Here is a 25,264-nt window from a genome sequence, read left to right on the forward strand (position 1 = left end):
TAATTACGACAAGCCAAAAAATATTTATTTATGACAAATTTCTATAATAGCAAAAGATTTCTATTGAAGATTGTATTAAACTAACTGTCTGTTAGTTTAACTCCATAACCGAAAGTTGATGTAGCCATATAGGTTCAAGTGACCGTAAAATGGATGTAACAACGCTACTTTACAACGTGGAAAAAGTTTTATATAAAATATAAAATAATACCGGGGCCTCTGTTAGATATGTTCAACCTGATTTAGGCACAGATGATATATCTAACTACATGTTGAAGCTCTATGCAATTACAATTTTTTGATACATTGTCTAATAAGAGCCAAGATTTAGCAAAAAGGACCAATCTAATATAAAGTCTAATATAAGATCTAATATTATATCAGAGAACATCAATGTAACATTCTTTACATCAGAAACGGAATTAATCGATCTGTTTCTATATAATACTTGTCTTCATGTCCTCATCCATATTCAAATTAACATTTTTATATTACATAGCAGATATTAATTGCTCCACTTGCAGATCAAATTTAAATATTTTTACATCATAACTGATTGTTAAAAAATCTAAAAACTATACCATTATTTAGAATATTATTTTATTTTGCAACATGTTATTCCATATTTTTAATCGAATTTTTAAAATAATTAGTTTTTTAATCGACGAAACTTTTCACCGCGAACAATCGTGTTCCTTGCACTCTTCTGGGTTTTCTATTCCCCGGATAATGATACGGAATAGTCACTCTGTTATCATCCGCAAAGGGGTAATTCAATTTCTTCATAATTCGCTGGATAAGTGTTCCCATTGATATTTCTTTTCTGTCACGATTCCGTTTTTTTCTTAAGCATGATCGCACATCTCGTGGTTTCGCGTGAATTTGAATGACGGATGTCTGCACAGATGAGTGTACTGTGAAATGGGGGAATTGAAAGAAACTAACAAAGAAAAATTAATAATGCCACGTTGAAAGAACTAATGAAATTTATATTTTAATATTTTTTATATTAATAATACATATATAAATTATATATAAGAATAACTACATAAAAATAAAATTACATAAATAATAAAAATGAATGAATGAATGAATGGATGTTATACATCACACTTACTTGAACTCGTGTTATTTCCAGATAGCCGCATGCTTGATGTTTCGTCATTTATACGCTGCATATCTCTAGCTACAATTTTTGATGTTTTGCTCTTTAATTCTTTTCTAATTACCCCTTGCGAATCTTTGACCACGCGATTTGCGGTAATGCTCTTCGTCGGCGTCTTCGATGTCCTTGAATTGATTACAGAAGTCGAGGCCAAAGAGTTTCCTGCATGCAATCTCGCAACCCTTTTATCAGTGCTCTTTAATAGATTCTTAAAGATATTTGTTTCTCTCGTGGATAATTCGCGCGATGATTTCCGCGCATTTTTCACATTCGTTGTCGAGGGTTGATTATCACTCGACAATTTGTCATTGAGGTTCATTTGTGCAACTGACTTTTGCACTCGGTCGTTTCTGGAGGATGACGTGAAATTCGAAATTACGGGGAACGTGAAAAGGGATGGGAAACGTATCGATGCGGTCGTATCGCGGGATAAATCCTGATGTCTGACATTTTTGGATGAATTACTCGTGACTCGTGGTACTAAATGTCGAAGTTCCGCTTGCAATTTCTCGATCTCGTCGAGACGCACCAGGATACCGTCGATACTATCTTTGGCCATTTTGGAGTTTTGATGATACACAATTACATCTTGAATGTTATTTTTATTAAATGTTAATTTCCTTGAAAATTTAGTTTTTTCATTAAATATGGTTGAACGATCTTCAACTTGAAGATCATTCACGTTTTGACATTAAGCGATGCGATGTTATTTGCTGGCCAGGCATGTTCTCCCCTTTCTCATCGATTAGTAATCTCTACTGTTTCTATATTAACTATTAACAGTTTTAAAGACATTGAAAAAATAGAGATAATAAAGTATGATTTAATATTTTATTAATTCACAGTGTATTTAATACGATGTATAATTTGAAAAAAATTTCTTGCATATTCCAAGTTATGTGAAATAGATTTAAGATCAAAGCAAAGTACAATATAAAAACTTGTTATAGCCTAATCAATTAGCATCGACCAATATTAATTATAAGACTTACTTTTTCATAGAGACACAATACACTTATATATTTAAAAAATGATATATTTACATTTACATATATACGTTATGGAGTATAATACAAATAACATTATATTTTACAACGTGTTCGCTCATAAGAATGAAGAGAAAGAAAGATCTTTCTCTTTTTTCTCTCCCTACAGCATTTTATATAACTAATATGTTACATACAAAGATTTTACAACAATCTGAGAACGAATATTGTAAAAACCTGACTACCTCATAATTGAAATAGGTATATAAGCTATAAATCTATACGTAAGCTCATTTAAACTTCTTGATTGTTGATCTTTTTATTGCATAGATATCTTACTGATTTCTTTCACAAATTCATTGACTTGATAATTTTATACAAATATTTAATATATAATTTCAAGATATCTTACCGTTTTTTTTTAAACATTTTTAGGCATCTTTTGTTTCAACCAATATTCTTTAATCATGTCAGCGCCTTTCTCGCCGATCATGATCGTCGGCGCATTTGTATTTCCGCTCACAATATTTGGCATGATAGAAGCATCCATCACGCGAAGCCCAGCCACACCGTAAACCCTGAGCTGTGGATCGACCACGGCCTTGGGATCCGAATAAGGTCCCATTTTACACGTGCCGGTGGGGTGATAAATCGTTACGCTATAAAACCTTATCATGCATTCCCAATATGCATCCGTAAACATCTCAATGTGTTTACAGCCTGGAAACTGCTGCGAGTTTAATTCGCTTCCAAATCGTTTGAAAGCACTGGTTCTGCTCAGAGCAACGCTGATCTTCACTCCTTCGATCAATGTGGCCATATCTTCCGGTTCTTTAAAATAATTCGGATAGATGAGGGGATGATCAAACGGATTCGTGCTGCGTAGTTTAATAATACCGCGACTTTTCGGACGCAGCAACATAGGAATCACGCTCCAAGTATCCTTGTCGCTGATCGGCCCAAAAACTGCATCGTAAAACTTCTTGGTTAAGCCGTGTATTTTTCTTATCTGTGCACCGCTGTCCGAATTTGTCGAGCCAGAGACAAAATGCAGCTCGATGTCGGGAAAATCTAACGAGGCGTTTACATATTTAGTGTTGACGAAAGCCACACCTTCAACGCCACCCAGAACGGTTAAAGGTCCATCGCCCAGCACAGCATACTGCATTGCTGTCTGTACATTTTGTAACCGCTTCTGTATTATAGATATTTCCTGGTTGACCAAGAACGCTAGTCCACCCAATCCGACATGATCTTGAAGATTATAGCCGACCTGGAAGTGCAGGAATTTTGTAAAAAATTAAATACAAATTGATAAAATTTGAAAAAGACTTTTAATGTTAATTAGAGTATTATATACATACGTATGGTGTAAAGTTATAAAATATTTAGAAATATAGATCTAGAAAAATAATAATAAATAAATTCTTGTACTAACTCTGCTATCTTGAATCACGGGAATGCCGAGCTCCTGCAAATGTTCCTTTGGCCCGATTCCGGATAACATTAACAGTTGAGGTGAATTGACAGCACCAGCAGATAAGATCACTTCTTTATTCGCCCGTACACGAAACATTTTACCGTCTCTGACGAATTCTACTCCGTAAGTACGCTTTGATTTACGGTCAATCAGCACTTTAGTCACGTGTGCGTGCATTGCCACATGCAAATTCTTCCTGAGTCTGGCCGGCCTTAGAAACGCTTTCGCACTTGAACAACGACTACCACGCCTGATAGTGCCCTGTGCGATCATGAAGCCTGTCTGATATTTGCCATTAATATCACGGTTCTCATAGCCCATCTCTTGGCCGGCCTGAACGAAGGCTGCCGCAAGAGGTGTGTGCCACGGAGCCTCTTGAACTGTCAAATATCCGCTGCTCGCGTGGTACGGAGTGCGAATCAAATAAGGATTTTTGTTGTCCTCGGATTTTTTGAAGTAATACAAGACGTCGCGCGAACCCCAGCCGGTACATCCTTGTTGTTCCCACATGTCGTAGTCTCTTAAATTTCCTCTTATGTACAGCATGTAATTGAGCACAGAGGATCCTCCTATTACTTTGCCTCGGGGCCAATTGCAACGATTATTTTCCATCGCTAAAAGTATTTAATGATATACGAAAAAGAAAAAAAGAAGGAGAGAGAAACAAGATGAAGAACAAGATGAAGAGAAAGGAATACTTGCTGAATTTTGAAAAAGAAAAAAAAGATATAATGAACTACGAAAATTACCTAAACAGGCATCACCCTGTGGTTCCGTCTTGTATTGCCAATCCAGTTGACTAAGTTGCAAATAACCGGCAAGCAAAGGCACATCTGAAATCTCTGTCTCGTCTCCGCCTGCTTCCAGCAATAGTACGTTCCAATCTTCGATCTCAGATAGACGGCTCGCAATTACAGCTCCTGATGCCATAAAAAAGAAAATATTTGTATCAGAATTATTTGTTAATAATGAAAATTTCTGATGAACGTACCTGCACTACCACCGCCTATTACAATGAAATGGTATTGAGGTAATAACACCTCCGATGGCATGTCGATCGGCGGCGCTTCATTGTCTAAAGCTTCGTATTGGAAGTAGACAAGAGCTGCAGCAAGAATCGGAAAGAACCATGACAATCCGCTGGTGGCTGAAGTTAAACCTCCTGCTAAAATGCTTTCGACACCCATTCTATTTTATAGACGTAGTGTTTTTTACTAGTGCACTGAACTAGTGAACTGCAATTTAAAATTGTACCACACTCATAAGTAAATATTTATTCTATTGCAATAGACCGGGTAAATTTATCTCGGATAACTTTAGTACCTTTTCACATGTACTTTCATCAATACTATTGTCGTGTCTCTTCTATATCATAGCGGGCAGATCATGATCAACTCACGGCTGGAATGAAACTGATAGCCGTGCAACCTTCACATTAGAAATTGAAGAAGAGCCAACTTACCTGGCTCGGTTTGAACGATCTCGATGCAAAGTGAATACCAATTGCTCGTGAAACTTTCAACTGTTAAATAATTTTAAACTAACTTTGGCATGCATATGAGAATCGTGTTTAAAAAATTGTATGTACACAAAAAATCTATTTTATTTACATCTTAAAGAGAAATGCAAGTTAAACGTGCCTTTCTTGTATTAATTATTATAGTTAATATATTACATTAATTTATTAGTATATTATATTAATTTAGTTAAAAAAAATCACTGCATTATCATTGAAAATTGTATATAAAATTTGTCATTGATAAAAATACGACAATTTTATAATATTTTTAAATTCAAAGACTGATTGACACAGATTTCATCTAGCTTGACATACATTAAGTAATCCTTTTTATTTATTTAAATAACATTTCAAAATAATTGAGATGCAATTACGTGTATTTTGTAAACATTCATTTCGTAGAATCTTTAGCACTTCAATCTTTGAACAATCTCCAAAGATTTTTGTTCCATAGAAAGTTACAATTTTTATTTGACACATAATCGATAACACACATTTAATAATCGTTTTTCAGTTGTGTCGATTAAAATGCTTTACAATTGATGAATTTACTTTTTACATTATATTTTTGATAGGTTATAAATAATGCATATTTATTTGAAAATTTAATCCATTTCAAGGAGCTGATATAAGAACATATATGATTCTTGTAAATCGTTGCAATATTTATTCTAAATATATTAAAAATTTACTTAAATAATAAAAAAGACATCGTTAAAATATAAATAAAGATAAAAAAACTCACACCAGGAAAGAAAAATGTGAAGCGTTGCTCGTACTGATTCGAAAACCGCTTTCTAATACGAAATGATTTAAAAAGGAAAACTGACTTACTTGCTTCCTGAAAAACGATTGTTAATACATGCTTATATAGATGTAATTTATATATATACATATATATATATATATATATATATATATATATATATGTATATATAATTATAATTTCGTTTATAAAATTGGAATTATATGATAGTGGTAATTTTACAAGTTATCGCAACTTTATAAACCTATATTTTATGATTACAATTATTATTATAAATGATTGTACATATGTATGTATGTGTGCAAGTGTGATTCATATATGAAATAAATTATGATTGACATATACGTATTTTCAAAATCATATTATCAAAATTGTTAACAAAAATTTACCAGTTTTAACCTTCTTTCAATAATCGATAATTCTTTTGAATGAAATAGATAGTTTTAATATAAGTTTTAATTTAAAGTAAAAATATACATCAAGTGTGAAAATTTATTAAAGTAAAAAATGATAATTTTTTTCCTTTTTTATTAAAAGTATCAAGTTATATTTTAATTAATTAAATTGCAGAATTTAAAACATGTTGAAAAAGTTGTGAAAAAAAATATATTATAACTTTTATATAAATGTAATGTGTTATATATACTTAAAAGAACTATATCTGAAATGCAATGCAAAATGTTAAACAGAACACACACAACAAGTACATTACATTTATCATAATTATATCTTTGCCTACCTTTTCGTATCCTCATTCAAACTATAAGATTATATATTAATCTGCTCTTTTTGTTTATATTTCAATGCACTAAAGTAGATCTAACGATACGCGATCAACGCGGACATTACATTAATTAGTATTTATTACACTATCAACATATTCAATAAAAAATTTTGATATGCAAAGATGTGATTGTCCGAGAGAAATGATTCTTTCATTGCATAATTCTGTCAACTTGAATTATGAAATTTTATCCCGAAATAATACCGATGGATACGGGACTTATCAAAAACTTATCAAAAATTGATAAATGAGAGAAAACGTCTGAATCATATAACTCGAAGAATAGAGTAACACTGACCATGACTTTGCTTCAGCCTTGACTACTCGCCTGTACTTCATGGCAATGGTATATCGGCCGTATACACAGACAGGTTTCCGGACTCTTCCATAGATGTGACGCATAACGGTCATCGACTCGCCTCTCTCTTCCTCTTTCGATTTTTTTCTTTGTCCAGTATATACCAGTGCACCGATCTTCCCTCTGATCGTCTGCTTGATCCCGTTTTGTTGTTCCCCACTCACCTTTTTCGAGAACTACAGCTTCAGCTGGAAAATAACACGTGGGGGATATTAGAATACGAAAGTTTAATTAGCAGTAAAATAATTCGAACAAATTGATAATATTCTTGTCTCAAGAATATTATCAATCTACTTTTTTCGGAAAAATTCCTTTCCAATTTTCGTGAGATTTTTACTACTACTAATATATTTTCACATATGATAAAAAAGAAGAAAGATAGGAGATTTTTCTTTTCTCCGAAAAAAGAAACCTGTGTACACACATACATGTTTGTGTAACAATTTTTAATTTTATTGGAACTTTGCGACACTTTCAATGTAATTATGTCGTTCTATTTACAATCCTTTTAAAATGAGCTTAATTTTTGAAATTTGTATATTGTTTCCGTTATTAGTTCACTAATTAACGTTAAGTTTGTTTTGCTTTTATTGCCAAATTATATTGTCACTATCAATGTCTAAAATTGGATTAATTTCGATCAATTGAGATTTCATCGAAGAAGCAACGATGTCTATGTATCTCGGTATATATAATGATGTTCGTAATATAGTATTAACGAGAAAGTTCCAATAGCCGTTTTCAAATTGCTTGTCGTACGTGATACTTCTCACGTATTCTCGATGAATCAGGGAACTCTGTGACGTACTACGGACTTACGGTAAAAATTACTCATCCATTATTAATAGGGCTGAGCCACTTATTCTCTTAAATACAAGTATTTAACAATCATTCAGAACTACGAGCTAATTAATAATATTATGTAAAATTAACAATGTGTATAAAAAAATCTTTTATGAGAAAAAGAACTATTGGAGAACAACATTTATGGTGATTGCTAATGATGTACAGCGATTGTTGCTAGAGATGATGAATTTAGCGTACAAGAACCTGATAACATTACATGACAAATGACGCAATGCAAAATCATAAAAGTTATTACAAATTATTACATTATTATAAATTATTACATTGTCAGTGTTACAGTTTTTTGAGAAAAGCATTCATTTCATTGTTCAGACTTATTCAGGAAAAATAGATAAAAAAAAGGCGTAACAATTTGATTGTTTTCCGATAGTCTCCCTCAGTAGTTTCATCATCAACAAGTTTAATTTAGATCAGGTGTGTGTTTACTGTTTAATTTTCCATATTACGGTTTCTGTTTAGGAATATATTGCCGAGAAAATTCCTTTCTACTTTTTATTTTTGTTACTCATTGATATGATTATTTATTAATTTATTATGAAGATTGAACGTGTTACAAAAGTTATGTGTCGCAAGCAGTTTCTTTTTACTGACTGGCTTTTTTTTATTTTTTTTTTTATCATCAGGCTTTTATCAATCGGACCATCACTGTCGCATCTCCGTGGAAGAAACGAATTGCGGAGTCGGGATCACATAACATGATCATTCTCAAAATTTATCTCCTATTATAAATATATAAGAACAAAATAATAATTTTATATTTGCAATTTTACTAACTCGAAGAATATTAAAATAAAACATGTAATGATTTTGCAATTTTGACTCTCAAAAATGTATAATAAATTATATGTTACGTCCAAACTTGGGGAAGGATGAGTCAGAAGGAGGGACGTAACAGACAATTCTCGAGAGTCACGATAGGTCTCGAATTGAACGAATTGTCAGGCCCGAAAAACAGGTCAACGATATAATGTATATCGCTCTGAACTGTTATTTTGGACATTCTCTCGAATGGTCCTTTTTGGTAAAGGAAATTTTTCTTTATTACGCGGGATAGGATCAAGTGAGATCTTTCAATCGATGGGAAAGAGAAATTATAGAGTATGGAGAGAATTGTATTTTTAATTTTTTACAAATTTAATACTGCGAATATAAGGCTCTTAATGTTTACAAACAAGCAACTATAAACTTGACGAATAAGAGCCAAGTGCGGATGTTAATACGTCGATTTCGTGGAAAATAATTTTTTCTGCGAAATTGATAAGTGCACAGGGCACATATTTTTCTTGGTGTACTTACCAAGATTTTTAATTCTCATTTTTGAGAATTTAATAAACCTCTCCTCACCCTCTTAAAGAGACGTAAGCGAAAAAAACATCGGGACGAAGTCGCTGAATCAGGAATCGAATCCGAATCTTTCGCTTGGCGGAAGACTGCTCTTATCACTGAGCTATCACTCAAAAAAATGATTTTGCAACTTGAACAAATATTTTCTAGATGTAAAAAATTAACTGAAACAGATAAATTATTAGCAAATACTGTGATACTACACATATTTTGCACTTAATCAATTTAAATGACGGAGACAGAATTTATATCTGTACTATTAGTGTAATTTAGACAGAAAATTTTTCTGCGATGCCTATCTTTAAGACCTATTGTCAAGGACAATTATATTTGTGATTAATATTTCGCAATGGGATCTAAATTTTCTAGAGGTATTGTTAGAATATTGCTGCTATAAATTCTATACGTGACAAACAATATTCTAACCGATACAAAAAATAGCGATAAATTTTAATTGAGACATCTAGAAATCTATTTACATTAGCAAAATACTTTTTTGAGTGATTCAGCCCTACACCGATATCTCTCTTGTCTATTTGTTTATAGATTTATGGATATGAGAAAACGCGAATACGCCTATGTCTCTTTAGGAGGGGGGGGGGGGTAAGGAGGGGTTTATTAAATTCTCCAAAATGAGAATTAAAAACCTTGGTAAATATACCAAGAAAAATATGTCCCCTGTGCACTTATCAATTTCGCAGAAAAAATGATTTTAAAATTATTTTATATTTTATATTATTTAAAATTATTTTCTCGGAATGGCTCACTTTACGGATGACGAGTTAGCAATAAATATAAATATAGGCATAAATTTACAGGAGTCTTTCCATGTCAAGCGGAATTTTTTAAAATTAAGTCTTAGATTTATATGTAAATGAAATATTATGTTCATCGCGTAACTTTACGGTAAAATTGACAAAAAAGTGATCTGCTTGATATAAAAAATTACGCGATAGATTCTATTTACATCCAAATCCACGACTTGACCTTAGAAAAAGTGATTTGTTTGATATTGAATGAACCACAGATAAATACTGACCGTCGTAACCCGTCCGTGAAAAAGCAAAAATATCGTTGATAAACACTGAACTGACACTGAACTGACACTGAACGTGCCGGTCACGGAACTGTGCCAAACATGTGTGAATATGTCCATTTAAAAACAAAGGAACAATATTTATAATCACTGACACTGATGAAAAATCACGGAACTGAGCGGATACGGCACTGATACATTATGGATACGTGTAAATAGATCCTGAACGTGCCGGTCACGGAACTGTGCCAAACATGTGTGAATATGTCCATTTAAAAACAAAGGAACAATATTATTTATTATAATCATTGACACTGATGGAAAATCACGAAACTGAGCAGATACGGCACTGATACGTTACGGATGTGTGTAAATAGACCTTAACATCCGCGCTTGGTTTTTATTCGCCAAGTTTATAGTCGTTTGTTTGTTTTACAAATTTATTCATAATAATTTTGAAAAGGTTACACACGATTATCGCTAAATTTGATTACAAATATATATACGTCTAATTATAATTATAATTACTAATCAGTGTGTGTTTTAATCGCGGGTGTTACATCAGTGCGGAAGACGTCAATCAGAATAGAGAAGGGAGTAAGACTACTATTAAATTTTAAATTCTGATTGGAAATTTACAATGATTTTATTAAAATAAAAAAAAGGAATGCAAAATAAAAATAAATGTGTAAGTGTATTAAGAAGTGAATCCAAATTTATTGAAAATGCTATTGGTGTTTAGTGGGCAGCACGCTTCGTCTGGCCGACGTTCTCGATTGGGTCGTGAAAATCGCGATAATTATAGGAGAAATAAGAATGCGATATTTGAGATAAACTAAAATGATTAAAAGTCGACTTACTACCTGCTGGTTCTTAGAACTTTGCAGAATTAACAGGAAGAGTCAGTCTGTTGTGTTCGAGAGGGTGAGTCGATGAGGGTTCAAGCTTTGGTTTCACTGACGCTGATTCCACCCGTGAGTTGAGTGACAAACTCGGAAAAGATTTGTGACTGTGACTTGAGAATTATGAATTGTGAATGATGAATAGTGAATGACTTGTGAGTAGTATCGTCTTCCTTTTTATATCAATTCTTGAGAACATGCAGGGCAGAAATATATATATATATATACGTATTAAAAATTGTTAAGGAGTGGTATTTTTTTTCGCCTTATGTAATTGTTGCCGATTGGTAATAATCCCCGATCTGATGTGGGGCTCGTAAATTAGAAAATTCTTTTATTTGCATTTGCTTATTTTTTGAATTTCTGCAGCTGAGTTTGTTGTTCTGTTTTGAATTTGTGCAGCTGTGTTTGTTGTTCGGTTTTGATAACAGAGAAAATTGACATTCTCATTATCGAACCTTCCTGAATATGTTTGAACATTGAGTTCAAATATTTAGAATATTATGTGTCAAAAAAACGGTCCATTTATCGAGCGACTTTTCGTTATCACTAATCGGACGGTTATCATTTAATCCTACGTGGAAGGAAGAAACGTGGAACCGTCAGGACGTAACAATTAAAATATTACAAAGCCTGTTAACCCGCCGGCGGTCGCGCGGGACGAATAAACGCCCTTTTGATTTTAACTCGTCGGAAATCGCGTGGGGTAAATATTAATATTATCTTAATAATTAAATAAATAAAACAAAAAAATAAATAAAATTGAATTTTTTTGACGATATAGTATTTTTATTATGTCGCAGATCACATGGGGTCAATCATGCTCCCCCAAACTAAATAAAAAATAAATATAAAAATAAAAATAAAAGTAAAAATATAATCATAAAAATAGATAAAACAAAAAAATTAATAAAATTAAATTTTTTTGACAATATAAGTCTCTACTTTTAGGGGTCATGATTGACCCCATGTGATTCAATCTTTAAAATTGAACACAATTTCTGAAATGTGTGAGAAAAGGACATTTATTTTACTAATCTAGTTTCATTTAGATATATTATTAAAAATATAAAAGTTTATATTACTACACACATACAAGCATATATTAAAATATTAAATATTATAACGACATTATTTATTTTTTCTCTCCTTAAATATATATCGCATAATAAGCAGCTGTAAAAAAATAAAAATATAACTGATGGATGCGTGTTGCAATACATCAGTTTCCAACCTGTATTACTATTTATTTGAGAACACAGAGATTGATATTGATGCTCTCATCGTCGCTGTAACTGAATTGAACAACAAAATTTTTCAATTACAAAAAGAAGTAATTGCATTTAAAAACGAAAGTGTAATTTATTTAACTGAGATATGTAACTTATCAAGGTAGGATTTTTGCCAACAAAACTTTTTGTAAATATATAAATAAATAATTATATATATATATATATATATATATATATGTATATATATGTGTGTGTATAAGTATATAATATAAATATAATGTATATATGAATATAAAATAAATTTTAGATAGGTTTTATGTTCTATATATAAAATCATCCTCTCATTGAAGAATCAATCTTAAAAATATCATTTAATAATTTTATCAAAATGTTATTAATTTTTTTATCCTTCCTGTAATTTTTATATTTAAAATTGTAAAAGCAAATTATAATTTATATTCGTACATGTGTGTCTTATTATCGATTAATACTTCATGCATGACAAACGTTTTGATTTTTTAGTCTGACACCATCAGAATTTAATGATTCGACGAAAAACGTGGAGAAACGAACTGGTGCACAGGACGAGCTGCAAAGAAATTTCAAAGAAGACGATTTGCTGGATGGCACTGATTTATCCGCTCGTTTATCATTCATGAAACGTGCATTGGAAGTAAAAGCGACGAACGAGGCGGTCGTATTTAAAGAGGATTATCCGCGTAACGATAAATCAATCGAAGATGATGAACGACCAAATAGATCGCACGTGTCTGAAGCGTCGGGAATGTATCGAAAGTCCATTTCGGACACTGAAAAATTTAGAAAAGAAATCAACGAAAAATCCAGAAATGTAAGAGATGCAACAATCTCATGTGTTGCAGATGAAAAATTGAAGAGGTCCAACAAATATCAAAATAAAGTTATTAATAATATGTTCTGCGACTATAATCCTTCGAATGTTACTACATCAAAAATTAAAAGGAAAAGGATTTCCAGAGGTATACAATATTCCTCGATCGAATGTCAAAACAACACCAACCAACGATTTTTTCTGAGATGTTTCAGATCGAAATCGAGCGCGAAGAAATATAATTTGACGCGAAGAATACAAAAGAAAGAAGCTTTAATAGATAAAAAGAAATTTTATATCGGATCACGAAACGAAGTAAACGAAGTGTTAAATGCGACAATTAGCAACAAATCTGCTCACAATAATGTAAAACTGAATAATACAGATATGAAAAAAGAAAAGTTTGAAGATGAAATAAAGAAAATAGGAAAAGTTATTTATGGACGTGGAATGAATTGCAAAAAATTATTTGTACGATTATTACAGAATACAAGTGACAATGGAAAACAGGAAAAGGATAATAATTCGGAGAATCATAAAGTAAATATAAATTTTTTCAAAAAATTGTGGTCGAGTTAAAGTTCAATATATAATAATAATCTGAAAATGCAAAACAGATTACGTAATTTCAATATCACTAACGATTCTAAAATTAATAAAAAGGAGACTGAATCTAGTTTTGAAAATAATCGGATAATTGGCGCTCACGAACACGAGTATGACTCACGAGGTGGACAGAGTGTAAATATTTTTGATCGCAAGATAGATTCGAAAAATACACTGAAAAGCATAATTACCAATGGTAGAGAAAGCATCGCGAATAAAGTGAAAGAAAAATTAGATTCATTCATCGTCGAATTAAACGGAATTATCGATGATGCCTGCGTAGTATTTGACAATGGAAAAAGCGCGGTGAAAAGAACAGCTGATTACAGCTGATCACAGCTGATCACAGCTGACTGAGCGTAAGGTATGAGCTACAAAGATTTTTCAAGAGGAAGACAATTTACATTGATTTATTGACTTGTACATTATCTTTATGCAGTGATATAATATTAGCGATAAACAACGATTATTTAAAAATAAGCGACATCGCCAAAGACGTAAACAGTGAATTTTCAACGTGGTAACCCCGCTCTTCATTGGTAAACATGCGTGTCTTATTTCGTGAAAGCTATGGAAATGAGAAAGAAACGATTTATGAAAAATCAGAAGGTAAAATATTCCCACTCTCTAAATTTATTTTCTTTCTTTAAAACATTCAAAAAATTGTATATCGGCTAATTATATATTAATCCGCATGATATCTGTTGGTTAGATGGTTCTGGTGTGAAGGAGATCAGATCTAACTCGACCGAAACGCAATCCATTTATTCTCGGATCGTGTCTATCCTTAAAGAAATATTTCTGCCACAAGGATATCCAGATAGTGTGCACTCTGATTACACGGCATATCAGATATGGGATACAGTGCAAGTTAGTTTAAATCGTCAAGTAAACTTTTGACATATGTTTCACTGCGCTAATAATACATTAACAAAATTTTATTATGAAGAAATTTTTAAAGAATCATTTTTTCTCTTATATTAGCCAATAAAGAATGTGAACAATGATTTACAAAAATTATACTTATATTTTACAGGCCTCTGCGAGTACTATAATGAATACACTTGCAACCCACTCTATAATGATAGGAATAGGAGTTGGAGAATCAAACGCTACACCCTTGGCAGCAGCAATAACGTGGATTTTGAAAAGTGGTGCAGGAATGGTCGGCAGTATAATGTTTGCATGGTGGAATGGGTAATATAATATAAACAGGTTCATGAATACTTTTTAATACTATATACTTTTATCATACATTTGTAATTAAAATTTAATGTCAAAGTTTAATTAAAACATTTTTTTTCCATTGTAGAACCAAACTAGATGGACAATGTAAAAAATGGAGATTATTTGCTGACATTCTGAATGACATGGCAGCAGGAATGGAATTACTTGTGTCATATTTCTCATCATATTCCGTTTTAATTCTGTGTATCTCCACTATTATGAAATCTCTTGTTGGTGTTGCTGGTGGAGCTACGAGAGTAGCGCTAACTCAACATCAGGTGAATAATTATTAATCCAAACATTATAGTTTTAGCGCTAATATTACTTTTCTGTTATAGGCAAGACGAAATAATTTGGCTGATGTCGCTGCAAAAGATGGGAGTCAAGAGATGTGTGTAAATCTAATCGCCTCATTCATTGGAGTCTTTATATTGTCTTTGTTCCACGATAGACAGTACGTATTTAGTATATTTAGGGTATTTTACTATTATATTATGAATGCTCTTAATGACGAAGTCATATACTTAATATAGATACATAATAGAATTGTATCTCTTCCTGGTGGCAGTCCATCTCTATGCGAATTATTCGGCGGTTAAAGCGCTATGTTTAGATACACTGAATGAAGATCGTCTAGCCTTAATCATTAAAAACTACATGATAAATGAGCAAATTCCTGAACCAAAAAAATTAAATAAAGAAGAATCAGTATTTCTATTTGGCAATCCTAGTAAGTCATTGTTAACTATGCACTCTCATCAAATAAGACATTATAACAATGCACTTTCCCCATATAAGAGTGTAATGAATTGTGAATATTATTTTCAGCCAAAAGTATATGCGGGTTTGATATTAAAATTGGTGTTTCATTTGCAAGTGTTCTGAAGAAAAGTATAATTTCATCCATGGAAATGGAGTTTTTATTAAAATTTTTTGAAAACAGAAAATATTTGATAATAATAGATATCAAAAAAAGGAATATATTTATAATTCTTAAAAAAGATGTACAAGATGCCGAAATATTGGAAGCATATTTTTATGCTTCCGTGTGTGGATTTTACATTTGTATGGCAAAAGAAATCCCAATTGTGAGTAGCAAAATCTTTTTACACACGATTAATATAATAATATAATTTTGTTATATAAATATTTTAATATTGCACAGGATTTATTGTTGAGATCTGAAACGTCTGAACTATCATATCAATTGTTGAATATATATATTCTTCATAAGAAATTTATGGATTTACATAGCAATATACAATTCTCAATACCTATCCAAAGTCTTTGTGCTACAGAATTAATTATCTCTAATGAATATGAAACATTCCTTGGGAATCTGAACATAAATGGTACATACAGTTACATTATCTTGATATTTATTTACTATTATAAGCATAGATATATAACTGTTAATAATTTCAGGATGGAAAACAGAAACAAATTTATTGGCAGTTGATGCATGGAGATTTTTCATGGAAGATGGAAAATGAAAACAAACATTCGTTAAAAATAATAAAATGATTAACTCTCTAAAAGGTTATTTATATTAAAATAATTTCTTTTTTACATAATATTATAATAAGGAAATAATGTAGCAGGATATGTTAATAAGAATAAAATCATTTTTTAGGAAATATATATATAGGATATAGATAAGGGAATTGATTTTACTTGCAACAATTTATAAAAATATAACATGCCTTTTATTGCTGTACAAAATGATATAGATGATTCAAACTAAGACTCCTGTTCTGATCTTGGTCCAGTCTGTGATAAATGTTTTACTATATCCACCCAATTCCATCCTCGTGGTCTCTCACCTTTGCCATCTGCTTTATTCCATTGTCTACGCTTTTGTGCTTTACTTAAATGTTCTTTTTTGGGTTTTTTTACTGTTTCCTCGACCTTAGATTTTATATTACTTTACTTTATCTTAATCTTTCTAATGACAATATACTAATGTATTGTATAATATATATATTTATATACCTGTTGGCTCTCATCTGTAATCTTTAGTCTACTAGTATGCGAATTTATATCGATGACTGAATTTGGTTGCATAGACACTAAATCTGTATAATGTTCTTGGACAGACTGAAATAACGTATACGTCATAGCGCTACCTAAGCATTGTTCAGCCTCTGCCTCTATATGACTTACTATCTTGTCCTTTACCTCTTCTACACTGTATATTCCAAGTATTCATCTTTAATCACAATAATATAAGAATAATCGAGCGGCTGTTTGACTGCACTTACATATGTTTATTGTAAAATGTGTTCATATTGATAGTTGGTTTCTCTGTAGGATAAGTTGCGCCCCATGATATTTCCAGTAGAAATGATTTCATATCATTATCCTCACCGTACTGTATAATAAATTATTGTCATTTTATAAACAATCTATATATAAAATAACATATATTTTGACAGTTAAACATATAAATAAAACACATTTGTGTATTGTTTAAAATTGTTTCTTATTTTCTGTAATTAAAAGGGAGCAAAGCATCAGTCAAACTATGACTAAAGAAATATGAGACGATATTGTTCAGTGAAAATAACAGCTGCAAAAAATAGAATTTTTTTTACATCTATCTTTTTATACTCAATTATTTCTCAAAGTATAATAAAAATATTTAATCATGACAAAGTTATCCGGAATACGCAAACGTGATCCTCACACCTTGTATTGAAATGTCGTGGGTGTTAACTGTTTAAAAGCCGGATCGCCGTCGTATATCGAGAGTAATACTTCTCTTTCCTCCTCCTGGAGTTCGGCATCGCTCATCGCCCTTTCTTTGTGAATTAGATGTCAAATAATCGTTAAACTACTTGAAGTATACTAATCGCGCGAGTCGACACATGCGAATTTTAGGTTAAAAAATTGTATAATTTTGTTTCGCACAGAACAACCAGATGACGCGTAATCCGCTATTTTATCCACGTTAGTTTCATGATCTCTTCGCCAGATGACAGCGCCGACACAATAATTTAGCGCGCAAATTTTCTTATTGTTAGATTCCCGCCAGAATATTCTGCCGATTCGACATCGAACATCATCGTGTATCTCGTATCAACTTTGCCGCGTATCCGATATCAAAGCATACAGATCAAGTTTGTATTTACGCAATTATGTGATAATCAATATTATTGAGTTTTGTGCGGATTGATTTTACATTTCAAGCAATTTCACAATTTAACAGCGCAAAATAAGTAGGTAGGTACATTTTGTCGATCATTTTTATTCAACGGACTAGTATTTTCACGATAAAATAAATAGGTGAAAAAGAAAAATTATGGAAAGCTTATGGTATTTTATATATATATATATATATATAAGTCATATTTGCTTGTGCTTCAAATATTACAGGGTATTTAGAAATTGTATGCAAAACTGCATTATATATAACGGCAATATATATATATGAAATAAAATGATATAAATATGAGCTGATAATTTTTGACAAAAAACAATAACTTATTTATCACTTTGTAAATGACACATAGCGATTTCTATTATAGTTAATGCGAGTTGACAGGTGCTCTCAAGACGGATGCAATCGTGGATAAGAAAGAAGAGTGTCATCAAGGACGACAAAATAAAAGTCTCTTTTGGTAGCAGAAACGCAGATCGTTTCCATTGAATAAATTGAGGGATGGCGCGACGACGGCGAGACATGTGCGAGGTAAATTATTTCCCACGGAATTTAATCGCGCGAGTTATACAGAAGCGAGAAGAGAACCGCGTCGAATAAGTCGCATTTGGAGTTATATGTACCATTTAAACGGGAGATGTACGTTCACTTTTCGCGATTCCGATGTCCGGCCATGGTACAGCGGACAAAAATGGCCAAGTGGAAGTTAGCCCCCCTCCTGTTTGGCCATATGCCATCGGTAAATACTGCCGTATCACATAATGTGAACCGGAGAAATGAAGCGAAAAGCGGATAGTGGAGCGATGAGGGAGGCGGCGGCGGCGGCAGCGGCAAATGAAAAGTACATAATATCGCGGATTAATGCGAATTTCCGGTCATCTCGAATTCCTTTCAAATTTACCCCATAGTCGGCGCATCGTAAAGATGTCGGCAATTTTAATGATATCTCTTTTGTATATTCTAATTTCTTATTTTTATTTTCCTAACATTTTTAAAAGAAACTTTTATCCATGTTATTTATACAGCTCTAATATATCTTTTGCTGTAGAAATTATATTATAAATATCGTAAATAATAATAATGAATTATTTTTATAGCAATACGCGCACATATATGTGAATTGGCAATTTTTTATCGCTATTAGAATTTTGAGAGACTGTGTTCAGTTGAAAAGAGATTTTATATATACAATATATACGTTATAATTTATCCTTCTTATTTTAAGTGATGGCCTTGTGCAAACTATGTTGCAAGAGAAGCTCTTTCTCTAATACTTTAATTTATTTTTATTATTTGTTACATATATTGATATATTTGAGATTATTTGTAGTTTCCGTTAACATATTAAATAATCATGAAATGGATCGATAATTAAAATCTTTAATAATATAAAATATAAAGAAAATTTTCGTATTATTTTAAATAAACAAGACGACAAACACGAATTTCTCAAGCAAAATTGTTGCCTTTAGATGTATCATTTATGGAAATCTAGAAAGTTTTACATATTTATTATGTAATTTTTGATATTTAATGAGTATACATTTACTTTTCTCTAAAACAAAAATTTCATCAAAAATGTTGAAATTATGTTACTGAGTAAACGTTATTTAATAAATCTGATAAATACCAAACAGCTATATATCAGATTTACTAAACAATGTTTACTCAAGGCCGTAATTTTAACATTTTCGACGAAATTTTTACTTTGGAGAAAGGCGGATGTGTACTCACATTAAATAAATAGAGAAAATTATATGATAAATATATAAAACTAGATTTCCATAAATGGTATATCCGGAAGGAACTTTTTACTTGAAAAATTTATGTTTATCATAATCTTATTTATTTAAGTTAGTACAAGAGTTTTATACTTTATATTAAAGATCCATTAATATATACAGATAAATTACATTTATCTAATTATTTTACAATTCTCGATGATGCATTTTATCACCAATTGTTTTAATTTTAATTTAATTTAATTATTCATAACTGTATACGAAGCATAAAATGACGTTACATAAGTATAACTTGCCATTATTATGTTATCGAAATATTATAATTCACGTAATATATTATCGAAGAGTTTTAATGCACGCAACAAGCTCATAAGCCACTTGTCACATTCTATTTTCCACAAAGCAAATTCGGCCTCAATAAAATGTGCGAGTAATTACGTGGTAATTAATAATTATGTCGGCTGGCTGTCAATATTCATGAACGTACGCGCTCAGAAGTTTATTATATCGCAGCTGGTGTGTTTTCTCTTGCAGCAGCATTTTGACGGGCGGAACAATGCCGACGTCATGTGGTATCAAAACGTCTATTAAATCCGCTACACTAGAAATCCATTACGGAAAACTGGGATAGTAAATGGTTAGAGGCAAATTTAATATGTCATGTATGCTCTCTATTCATCATTATTTCTATTATTTTGATTAGTCTTTCTATCGTTGCAATTATACAACATGACATTAACAAAACAGTACCTATAATTTTCATTTATATTTATCGCTACATTTTTAAAAATTTTAATCAATTTTGACAATTAACGTGTCGAAGATACAATATATCTTCTAAAATCGAAAATTTCAAAGTTTACATGAACGTTTTATTTTATCGTCGTGTCCAATCTCACGAATTTTCTCTTCATTATTTTGTCTCGATATATATATTTTTAATTGAAAAAGGATATTTTAACACGATGCCCCTTCAATATTCGACTTGTCGAAAATTTACGAACCTAACGAACACGCGCATCTCAATTTTTAATTTTAATTTCGTGAACATCCCTCGTGTACGCGTTCACTCACCTCGTCTCTGATCTCTCTATACTTCCGCGTAAAAACAACGAGATCTCCATTTCTCGATCGATCGATCGATCAACCGATGCGTACAGCCCGATCATCATCGGTGCTACTCCGGTTTTCTTCGGCGCGGCTTTCGCTCGAAATGCCGGGCGTGTATCTGAAAGGACGGACTGCAGGCGCCGTATCGTCGCGAGCGCATCGATCAGAAAGAATATCGCCGTGTGCTGCCAGTGATTCAGAGTAGCAGTACTTTCCTCGGTAAGTGCCGAGCTTTAAAGCTCGCTGCACACCGACGACTTACGATACGAGGATATAGCGCGTAAGATAAGCACGAGATATTACATTAGACGATCCCTCCGTCGCGGACATTTGTATTCATAGGAAGAATCCGAAATTTCGAATATTTGCCTTCTCTTAAATTTGGGGGATTTTCAATAGTTCGGGAAGGACCGTTACGTCATACATAGGGAAAGATGTAATTTTGGATTTTCACACACAAAAAAACTATTCACGAGTCGGACTGTTTTCAATTTTTGGAAATTTTTTTGAAAATTTTTGGAAAATTATTTTACCTCTTTATTTTCGTTTTTGTGCACGTTATTTAAAAAGTTTGTTTTTAGCTTTGTCTTTAAGAAGACGCAGAGATTCAATGAAATCTGAAAAATTAATTTTATAATAAATATTTTTGTAAATAATTTATGTGAAGGTATAATTATTTTATATAAGAGATTATGAAAGACATTGCCAAGATTTCGTTGCACCGAAGAATTTTTGTAAAGGAAGTTTCTATTTAGCATAATTCCAAGTTAATTATGCGGAATTATACAATTTAAATGACTTTAAAATATATTCAACGTTTGTTGCTTACTTAGGTCTTATTTCGAGATGTTTTATATAAAATGTATTTCAGAGGTAACCGAAACTACCCGCGACCCAATTTCGCAGAAGCTTAAATATGATTTTGTTTCGTTGCGCAAGCGAATTCTAAAGAGCATGTCTGACCTTCTTTCGCTTTAATTTGAAATTCCTTTGAGGTTCATCATCTTTGAAATCGCGTACGCACTGAAACCAATGACACCAGTGCTACGGTGTGCGACATCCTTAATCTTTACTATCCCGCGTCACATGGCACTGTGTTAAACTTTGCCATATTTCGTCTTGATAAATTCGCTAAATGAGTAGACATTAGGGGTATGTAATTTAGATATACTATCCTCCGCTACACCTAATTCGCCATTATTACGTACATATCTTATTTACTTACTACGTAACTATCGTGAATGAAATACAAATTTTTTTTTCAATTTTTTTAAAAATAAAAACATATATAATAAAGTCACTCTCTGTTTTTCTACAATTTTCATTACAATCTAATATATAGTATTAATGATTATCCAAATTAACATAAATTAACTTAAATAATTTCAACCAGATACGATGACGAAAGAATTTAAAAAAATTTTTAAGAAAAAAACAAAACTTTAAATCTTTTTATAATACAAAGATATATAAAAAGTATCTAAATAATAATATATATAAGAGACAATACAAATATTTATTATTTAGGAAAAATATTTTTTTCTATAAATATTCATTTTATATCCTTTAATTATTATAAACTTTAAAATGGACGAAAAGAGATTGACAATTAAAAATCATTAAACAAAAAATCTTAAAACATAACAATCTAAGCAATGAAAAAATAAAGTAATATCTAAATAAAAATAATTCTCAAACACAATATTTAGTCTCATTTAATATTCAAGCAAATTCGAAAATTTTATACATTCTAAAAAATGTTAACGTTTATAAAGTTTATTGTAGTGAATAATTTTCATCGCTCTTGTTATCTATTCAAACAAAAAAATGAAATAAATATTCTTAACAAATTTCCTTGATTCAAGATGAATTAAGTAATTGATTTATTGACAATAAAATAATCTTGGCAACATTATAAAAATTTGATCGTGAAATATAAAAAGCATCCGGTGGAGATTGGTTTTTCTTCCTCGTATTACGGATTCTCATACACATTTGGAAACGTCTCGATAGAATTCCGTGAAATTTTCAATTTTCCCTGGTCGCGAAAGGGTAAGTCCTAGGAGCCACGTAGATCGTGCCCATCGTGGCTTTCGCTCCGCGGTGGCCTTAACCCTCTCCAACCTTATCCCTTTCCGCACGAGGTAACTCATGAAACATGGATCTGGAGTCGAAGAAGTTATACGAAAGAAGCCGACCGCCTGCCGCGTCGTGATCACCGACGTGACTATGTGCGCGACGGAATTCCCCGCGTCTCTCCCCACCTGTTACCCGATCTCGTGCCGCGACAAGAAATCGTTTTCCTGGCGCTGGTGCATTCACGGAAATTAGTGCACTCGCCGATGAAAGATGAAATCCATGCTCTAGCATTTCGAGCCTTTCGACTCAACAATAATATAATTATATAACACATACACATAATTACATATCTTAATGCATCTCGAATCAGAATGTTGAGTCGGAAAGTTTACCGTAAAATTTTCCGCAAAACCTTTTTACCGGTTTATTATTTAGCATTATTATTTTATAATGACATCAGTATTATCATACACTAATATATTACATTACTAATTACTAGGATTATTAATTGTAATTAACAATATTAGATGACCTGTGTTTCTCATACATATTTCAATATTACAACAGATATACAACAGATTACATTTGCAGTTCTAGAGTAATTTTTTATACTTATTACGAGATAATCAATTGATATATTCTGTTGTCAAACATTAGCGTCCAATTAATTTTATCTTAATAAGCTTAAAAGTTGTTCTTATTTTTTATCATACTATTGATTTTCGTTCGAAATACAGTTACTTCGACTGTAATTTTTTTTTAATAAGACTCTTCGAAGGCGTTATCTTTCGAAACAATTCACATCGCTCATCTAACTTCCGTTTTCGAAGACTCCATACGTTAATGACATGTAGATAGAGAATAAAGCAAAGTACTGTCTGCAAACGCGCGGAAGCATAAAATCAACGGGCCGACTTCCAACTATTGCGAGAAGCGTGGGAAGTTTCCAATTTCAGAATCGGAAATCCAGTCGTTTCGTGACTCTCTCTCTCTCTCTCCCGCCGAAGTTCTTCGTTCAGTCAATGAATTCTCGTTCGGCACCGCGTGCATAGATCAATGGACACCTACTTCGGCGGGAGACGACGAGATTGCGAAAGTTATTCGCATCTTTGACATTCCGAAAACAACGACCTGGAACGTCGAACAGAACCAATTATAGAAAGTCTTCGCTTGTTGATAAGAATCGATCTCAAGGAGACTTTAGAGCACGTGAAATAAACATTTATAAAATAATATTTTTATTAATTTAATTTAATCACGCGTTTTGTACACAGTTCCTTTTTTCGCATCAATGTAAAGAGGAACCAATTCCAAAATATAGTTATATTTTTTAAATAAGGAGCCATTTTGAAAGGATATTAAATAAAACTATAAAGATGTTAAACTGTCATTACTTTTTCTGACATATATAATAACATTTATATGCAATTTTTCTTTTAATGGCTACGAAAAAATTTGAATAATTGAATATTTTTATATAAATATGATTTATGTTAAGCACACATAATCTTGACAGTCATAGCATGAAAAATTTAAAACTTTATTAAAATTTAACCTTTAAATTTTTTAACACCTTTTTTTGTTTGAATAGATAACAAGAAGAGCGATAAAAATTATTCATTACAATAAACTCTAAACGTTGTAATTTTTTATAATGAATAAAATTTTAGAATTTGCATATGTTTTAAATAAGACTAAATATTTAAGTATTATTTTTATTTAAATATTACTTTGTTTTTTCATTGCTTAGATTGTTATGTTTTAAGATTTTTTGTTTAATGATTTTTAATTATCAATCTCTTGCCGTCCATTTTAAAGTTTAATAATTAAAGGATATAAAATGAATATTTATAGAAAAAAAAGTATATTTTGTAGCAAAAGTTTGAAATCAACTTGAGATGACACTGAAGAAACTAAGTAGAAGAGTTGAATGTTAAAAAAGAACGAGGAAGGAGGAAAGATGAAAAGAAAGAAAAGGGGAAATTAATCGTAATCTCGATCAAAGCTCGATGAACCTCCATCTCATTATAAAATACTCGATACTCACGGGA

General features: G+C 31.6%; 4 protein-coding genes and 1 pseudogene across 8 annotated transcripts; 2 read left to right on the forward strand and 3 right to left on the reverse strand.

Moving 5' to 3' along the window:
- Positions 1 to 657: 657 nt before the first annotated feature.
- On the reverse strand, positions 658 to 1,861 carry LOC140663561 (uncharacterized). Its single transcript, XM_072887800.1, has 2 exons — positions 1,118 to 1,861; positions 658 to 914 (listed from the first exon to the last, which is right to left on the reverse strand). Exons 1-2 carry the CDS (start codon positions 1,722 to 1,724, stop codon positions 658 to 660), a joined length of 864 nt encoding a protein of 287 aa, XP_072743901.1. The 5' UTR covers positions 1,725 to 1,861.
- A 309-nt stretch (positions 1,862 to 2,170) lies between these two features.
- Positions 2,171 to 10,413, reverse strand: LOC140664004 (glucose dehydrogenase [FAD, quinone]-like). Of its 3 annotated transcripts, none has more exons than XM_072888660.1 (7): positions 10,309 to 10,413; positions 6,999 to 7,246; positions 4,955 to 5,153; positions 4,623 to 4,866; positions 4,381 to 4,551; positions 3,590 to 4,245; positions 2,171 to 3,424 (listed from the first exon to the last, which is right to left on the reverse strand). In XM_072888660.1, the coding sequence occupies exons 4-7, from the start codon at positions 4,816 to 4,818 to the stop codon at positions 2,573 to 2,575; spliced, it is 1,875 nt and encodes a 624-aa protein (XP_072744761.1). In that variant the 5' UTR covers positions 4,819 to 4,866; positions 4,955 to 5,153; positions 6,999 to 7,246; positions 10,309 to 10,413; the 3' UTR covers positions 2,171 to 2,572. The 3 variants fall into 3 exon arrangements, with proteins under 3 accessions (XP_072744761.1, XP_072744764.1, XP_072744763.1); XM_072888663.1 differs by lacking the exons at positions 6,999 to 7,246; positions 10,309 to 10,413 and adding exons at positions 5,896 to 5,991; positions 6,656 to 6,988; XM_072888662.1 differs by lacking the exons at positions 6,999 to 7,246; positions 10,309 to 10,413 and adding an exon at positions 6,656 to 6,988.
- Positions 10,414 to 12,408: 1,995 nt separating this feature from the next.
- On the forward strand, positions 12,409 to 14,228 carry LOC140663564 (uncharacterized; annotated as a pseudogene).
- On the forward strand, positions 14,073 to 16,781 carry LOC140663770 (RUS family member 1). 3 transcript variants are annotated; one of them, XM_072888224.1, is made up of 11 exons: positions 14,073 to 14,259; positions 14,335 to 14,504; positions 14,608 to 14,765; positions 14,932 to 15,092; positions 15,208 to 15,400; positions 15,461 to 15,576; positions 15,656 to 15,852; positions 15,951 to 16,210; positions 16,288 to 16,474; positions 16,548 to 16,661; positions 16,756 to 16,781. In XM_072888224.1, exons 2-10 carry the CDS (start codon positions 14,441 to 14,443, stop codon positions 16,613 to 16,615), a joined length of 1,404 nt encoding a protein of 467 aa, XP_072744325.1. In that variant the 5' UTR covers positions 14,073 to 14,259; positions 14,335 to 14,440; the 3' UTR covers positions 16,616 to 16,661; positions 16,756 to 16,781. The 3 variants fall into 3 exon arrangements, with proteins under 3 accessions (XP_072744325.1, XP_072744324.1, XP_072744326.1); XM_072888223.1 differs by having other exon boundaries at positions 16,548 to 16,781; XM_072888225.1 differs by lacking the exon at positions 14,073 to 14,259 and having other exon boundaries at positions 14,266 to 14,504; positions 16,548 to 16,781.
- Positions 16,782 to 16,805: 24 nt separating this feature from the next.
- On the reverse strand, positions 16,806 to 18,017 carry LOC140663771 (RWD domain-containing protein 4). The gene is made up of 4 exons (XM_072888226.1): positions 17,811 to 18,017; positions 17,384 to 17,493; positions 17,115 to 17,310; positions 16,806 to 17,030 (listed from the first exon to the last, which is right to left on the reverse strand). The coding sequence occupies exons 1-4, from the start codon at positions 17,913 to 17,915 to the stop codon at positions 16,863 to 16,865; spliced, it is 579 nt and encodes a 192-aa protein (XP_072744327.1). The 5' UTR covers positions 17,916 to 18,017; the 3' UTR covers positions 16,806 to 16,862.
- Between the last annotated feature and the right edge of the window lie 7,247 nt (positions 18,018 to 25,264).

Source organism: Anoplolepis gracilipes, chromosome 3 (genome assembly GCF_047496725.1).
Source record: "Anoplolepis gracilipes chromosome 3, ASM4749672v1, whole genome shotgun sequence".
Classification (NCBI taxonomy): Eukaryota; Metazoa; Arthropoda; class Insecta; order Hymenoptera; family Formicidae; genus Anoplolepis; species Anoplolepis gracilipes.

What these genes read in the sequence shown, in the direction of transcription:
- LOC140663561 (XM_072887800.1), bottom strand. Translation starts at nt 1,724, where the DNA reads ATGGCCAAAGATAGTATCGACGGTATCCTGGTGCGTCTCGACGAGATC. An exon ending in TGGAAATAACACGAGTTCAA is followed by an intron (nt 915 to 1,117) that starts GTAAGTGTGATG and finishes CCCATTTCACAG; the next exon opens with TACACTCATCTGTGCAGACA.
- LOC140664004 (XM_072888660.1), bottom strand. Translation starts at nt 4,818, where the DNA reads ATGGGTGTCGAAAGCATTTTAGCAGGAGGTTTAACTTCAGCCACCAGC. An exon ending in ACAGGGTGATGCCTGTTTAG is followed by an intron (nt 4,246 to 4,380) that starts GTAATTTTCGTA and finishes AAATACTTTTAG; the next exon opens with CGATGGAAAATAATCGTTGC. An exon ending in CCGTGATTCAAGATAGCAGA is followed by an intron (nt 3,425 to 3,589) that starts GTTAGTACAAGA and finishes CTGCACTTCCAG; the next exon opens with GTCGGCTATAATCTTCAAGA.
- LOC140663770 (XM_072888223.1), top strand. Translation starts at nt 14,441, where the DNA reads ATGCGTGTCTTATTTCGTGAAAGCTATGGAAATGAGAAAGAAACGATT. An exon ending in ATGTTTGCATGGTGGAATGG is followed by an intron (nt 15,093 to 15,207) that starts GTAATATAATAT and finishes TTTCCATTGTAG; the next exon opens with AACCAAACTAGATGGACAAT. An exon ending in TGGCAAAAGAAATCCCAATT is followed by an intron (nt 16,211 to 16,287) that starts GTGAGTAGCAAA and finishes AATATTGCACAG; the next exon opens with GATTTATTGTTGAGATCTGA.
- LOC140663771 (XM_072888226.1), bottom strand. Translation starts at nt 17,915, where the DNA reads ATGAGCGATGCCGAACTCCAGGAGGAGGAAAGAGAAGTATTACTCTCG. An exon ending in CCACGACATTTCAATACAAG is followed by an intron (nt 17,494 to 17,810) that starts GTGTGAGGATCA and finishes TTTATTATACAG; the next exon opens with TACGGTGAGGATAATGATAT. An exon ending in TTACAGATGAGAGCCAACAG is followed by an intron (nt 17,031 to 17,114) that starts GTATATAAATAT and finishes ATAAAATCTAAG; the next exon opens with GTCGAGGAAACAGTAAAAAA.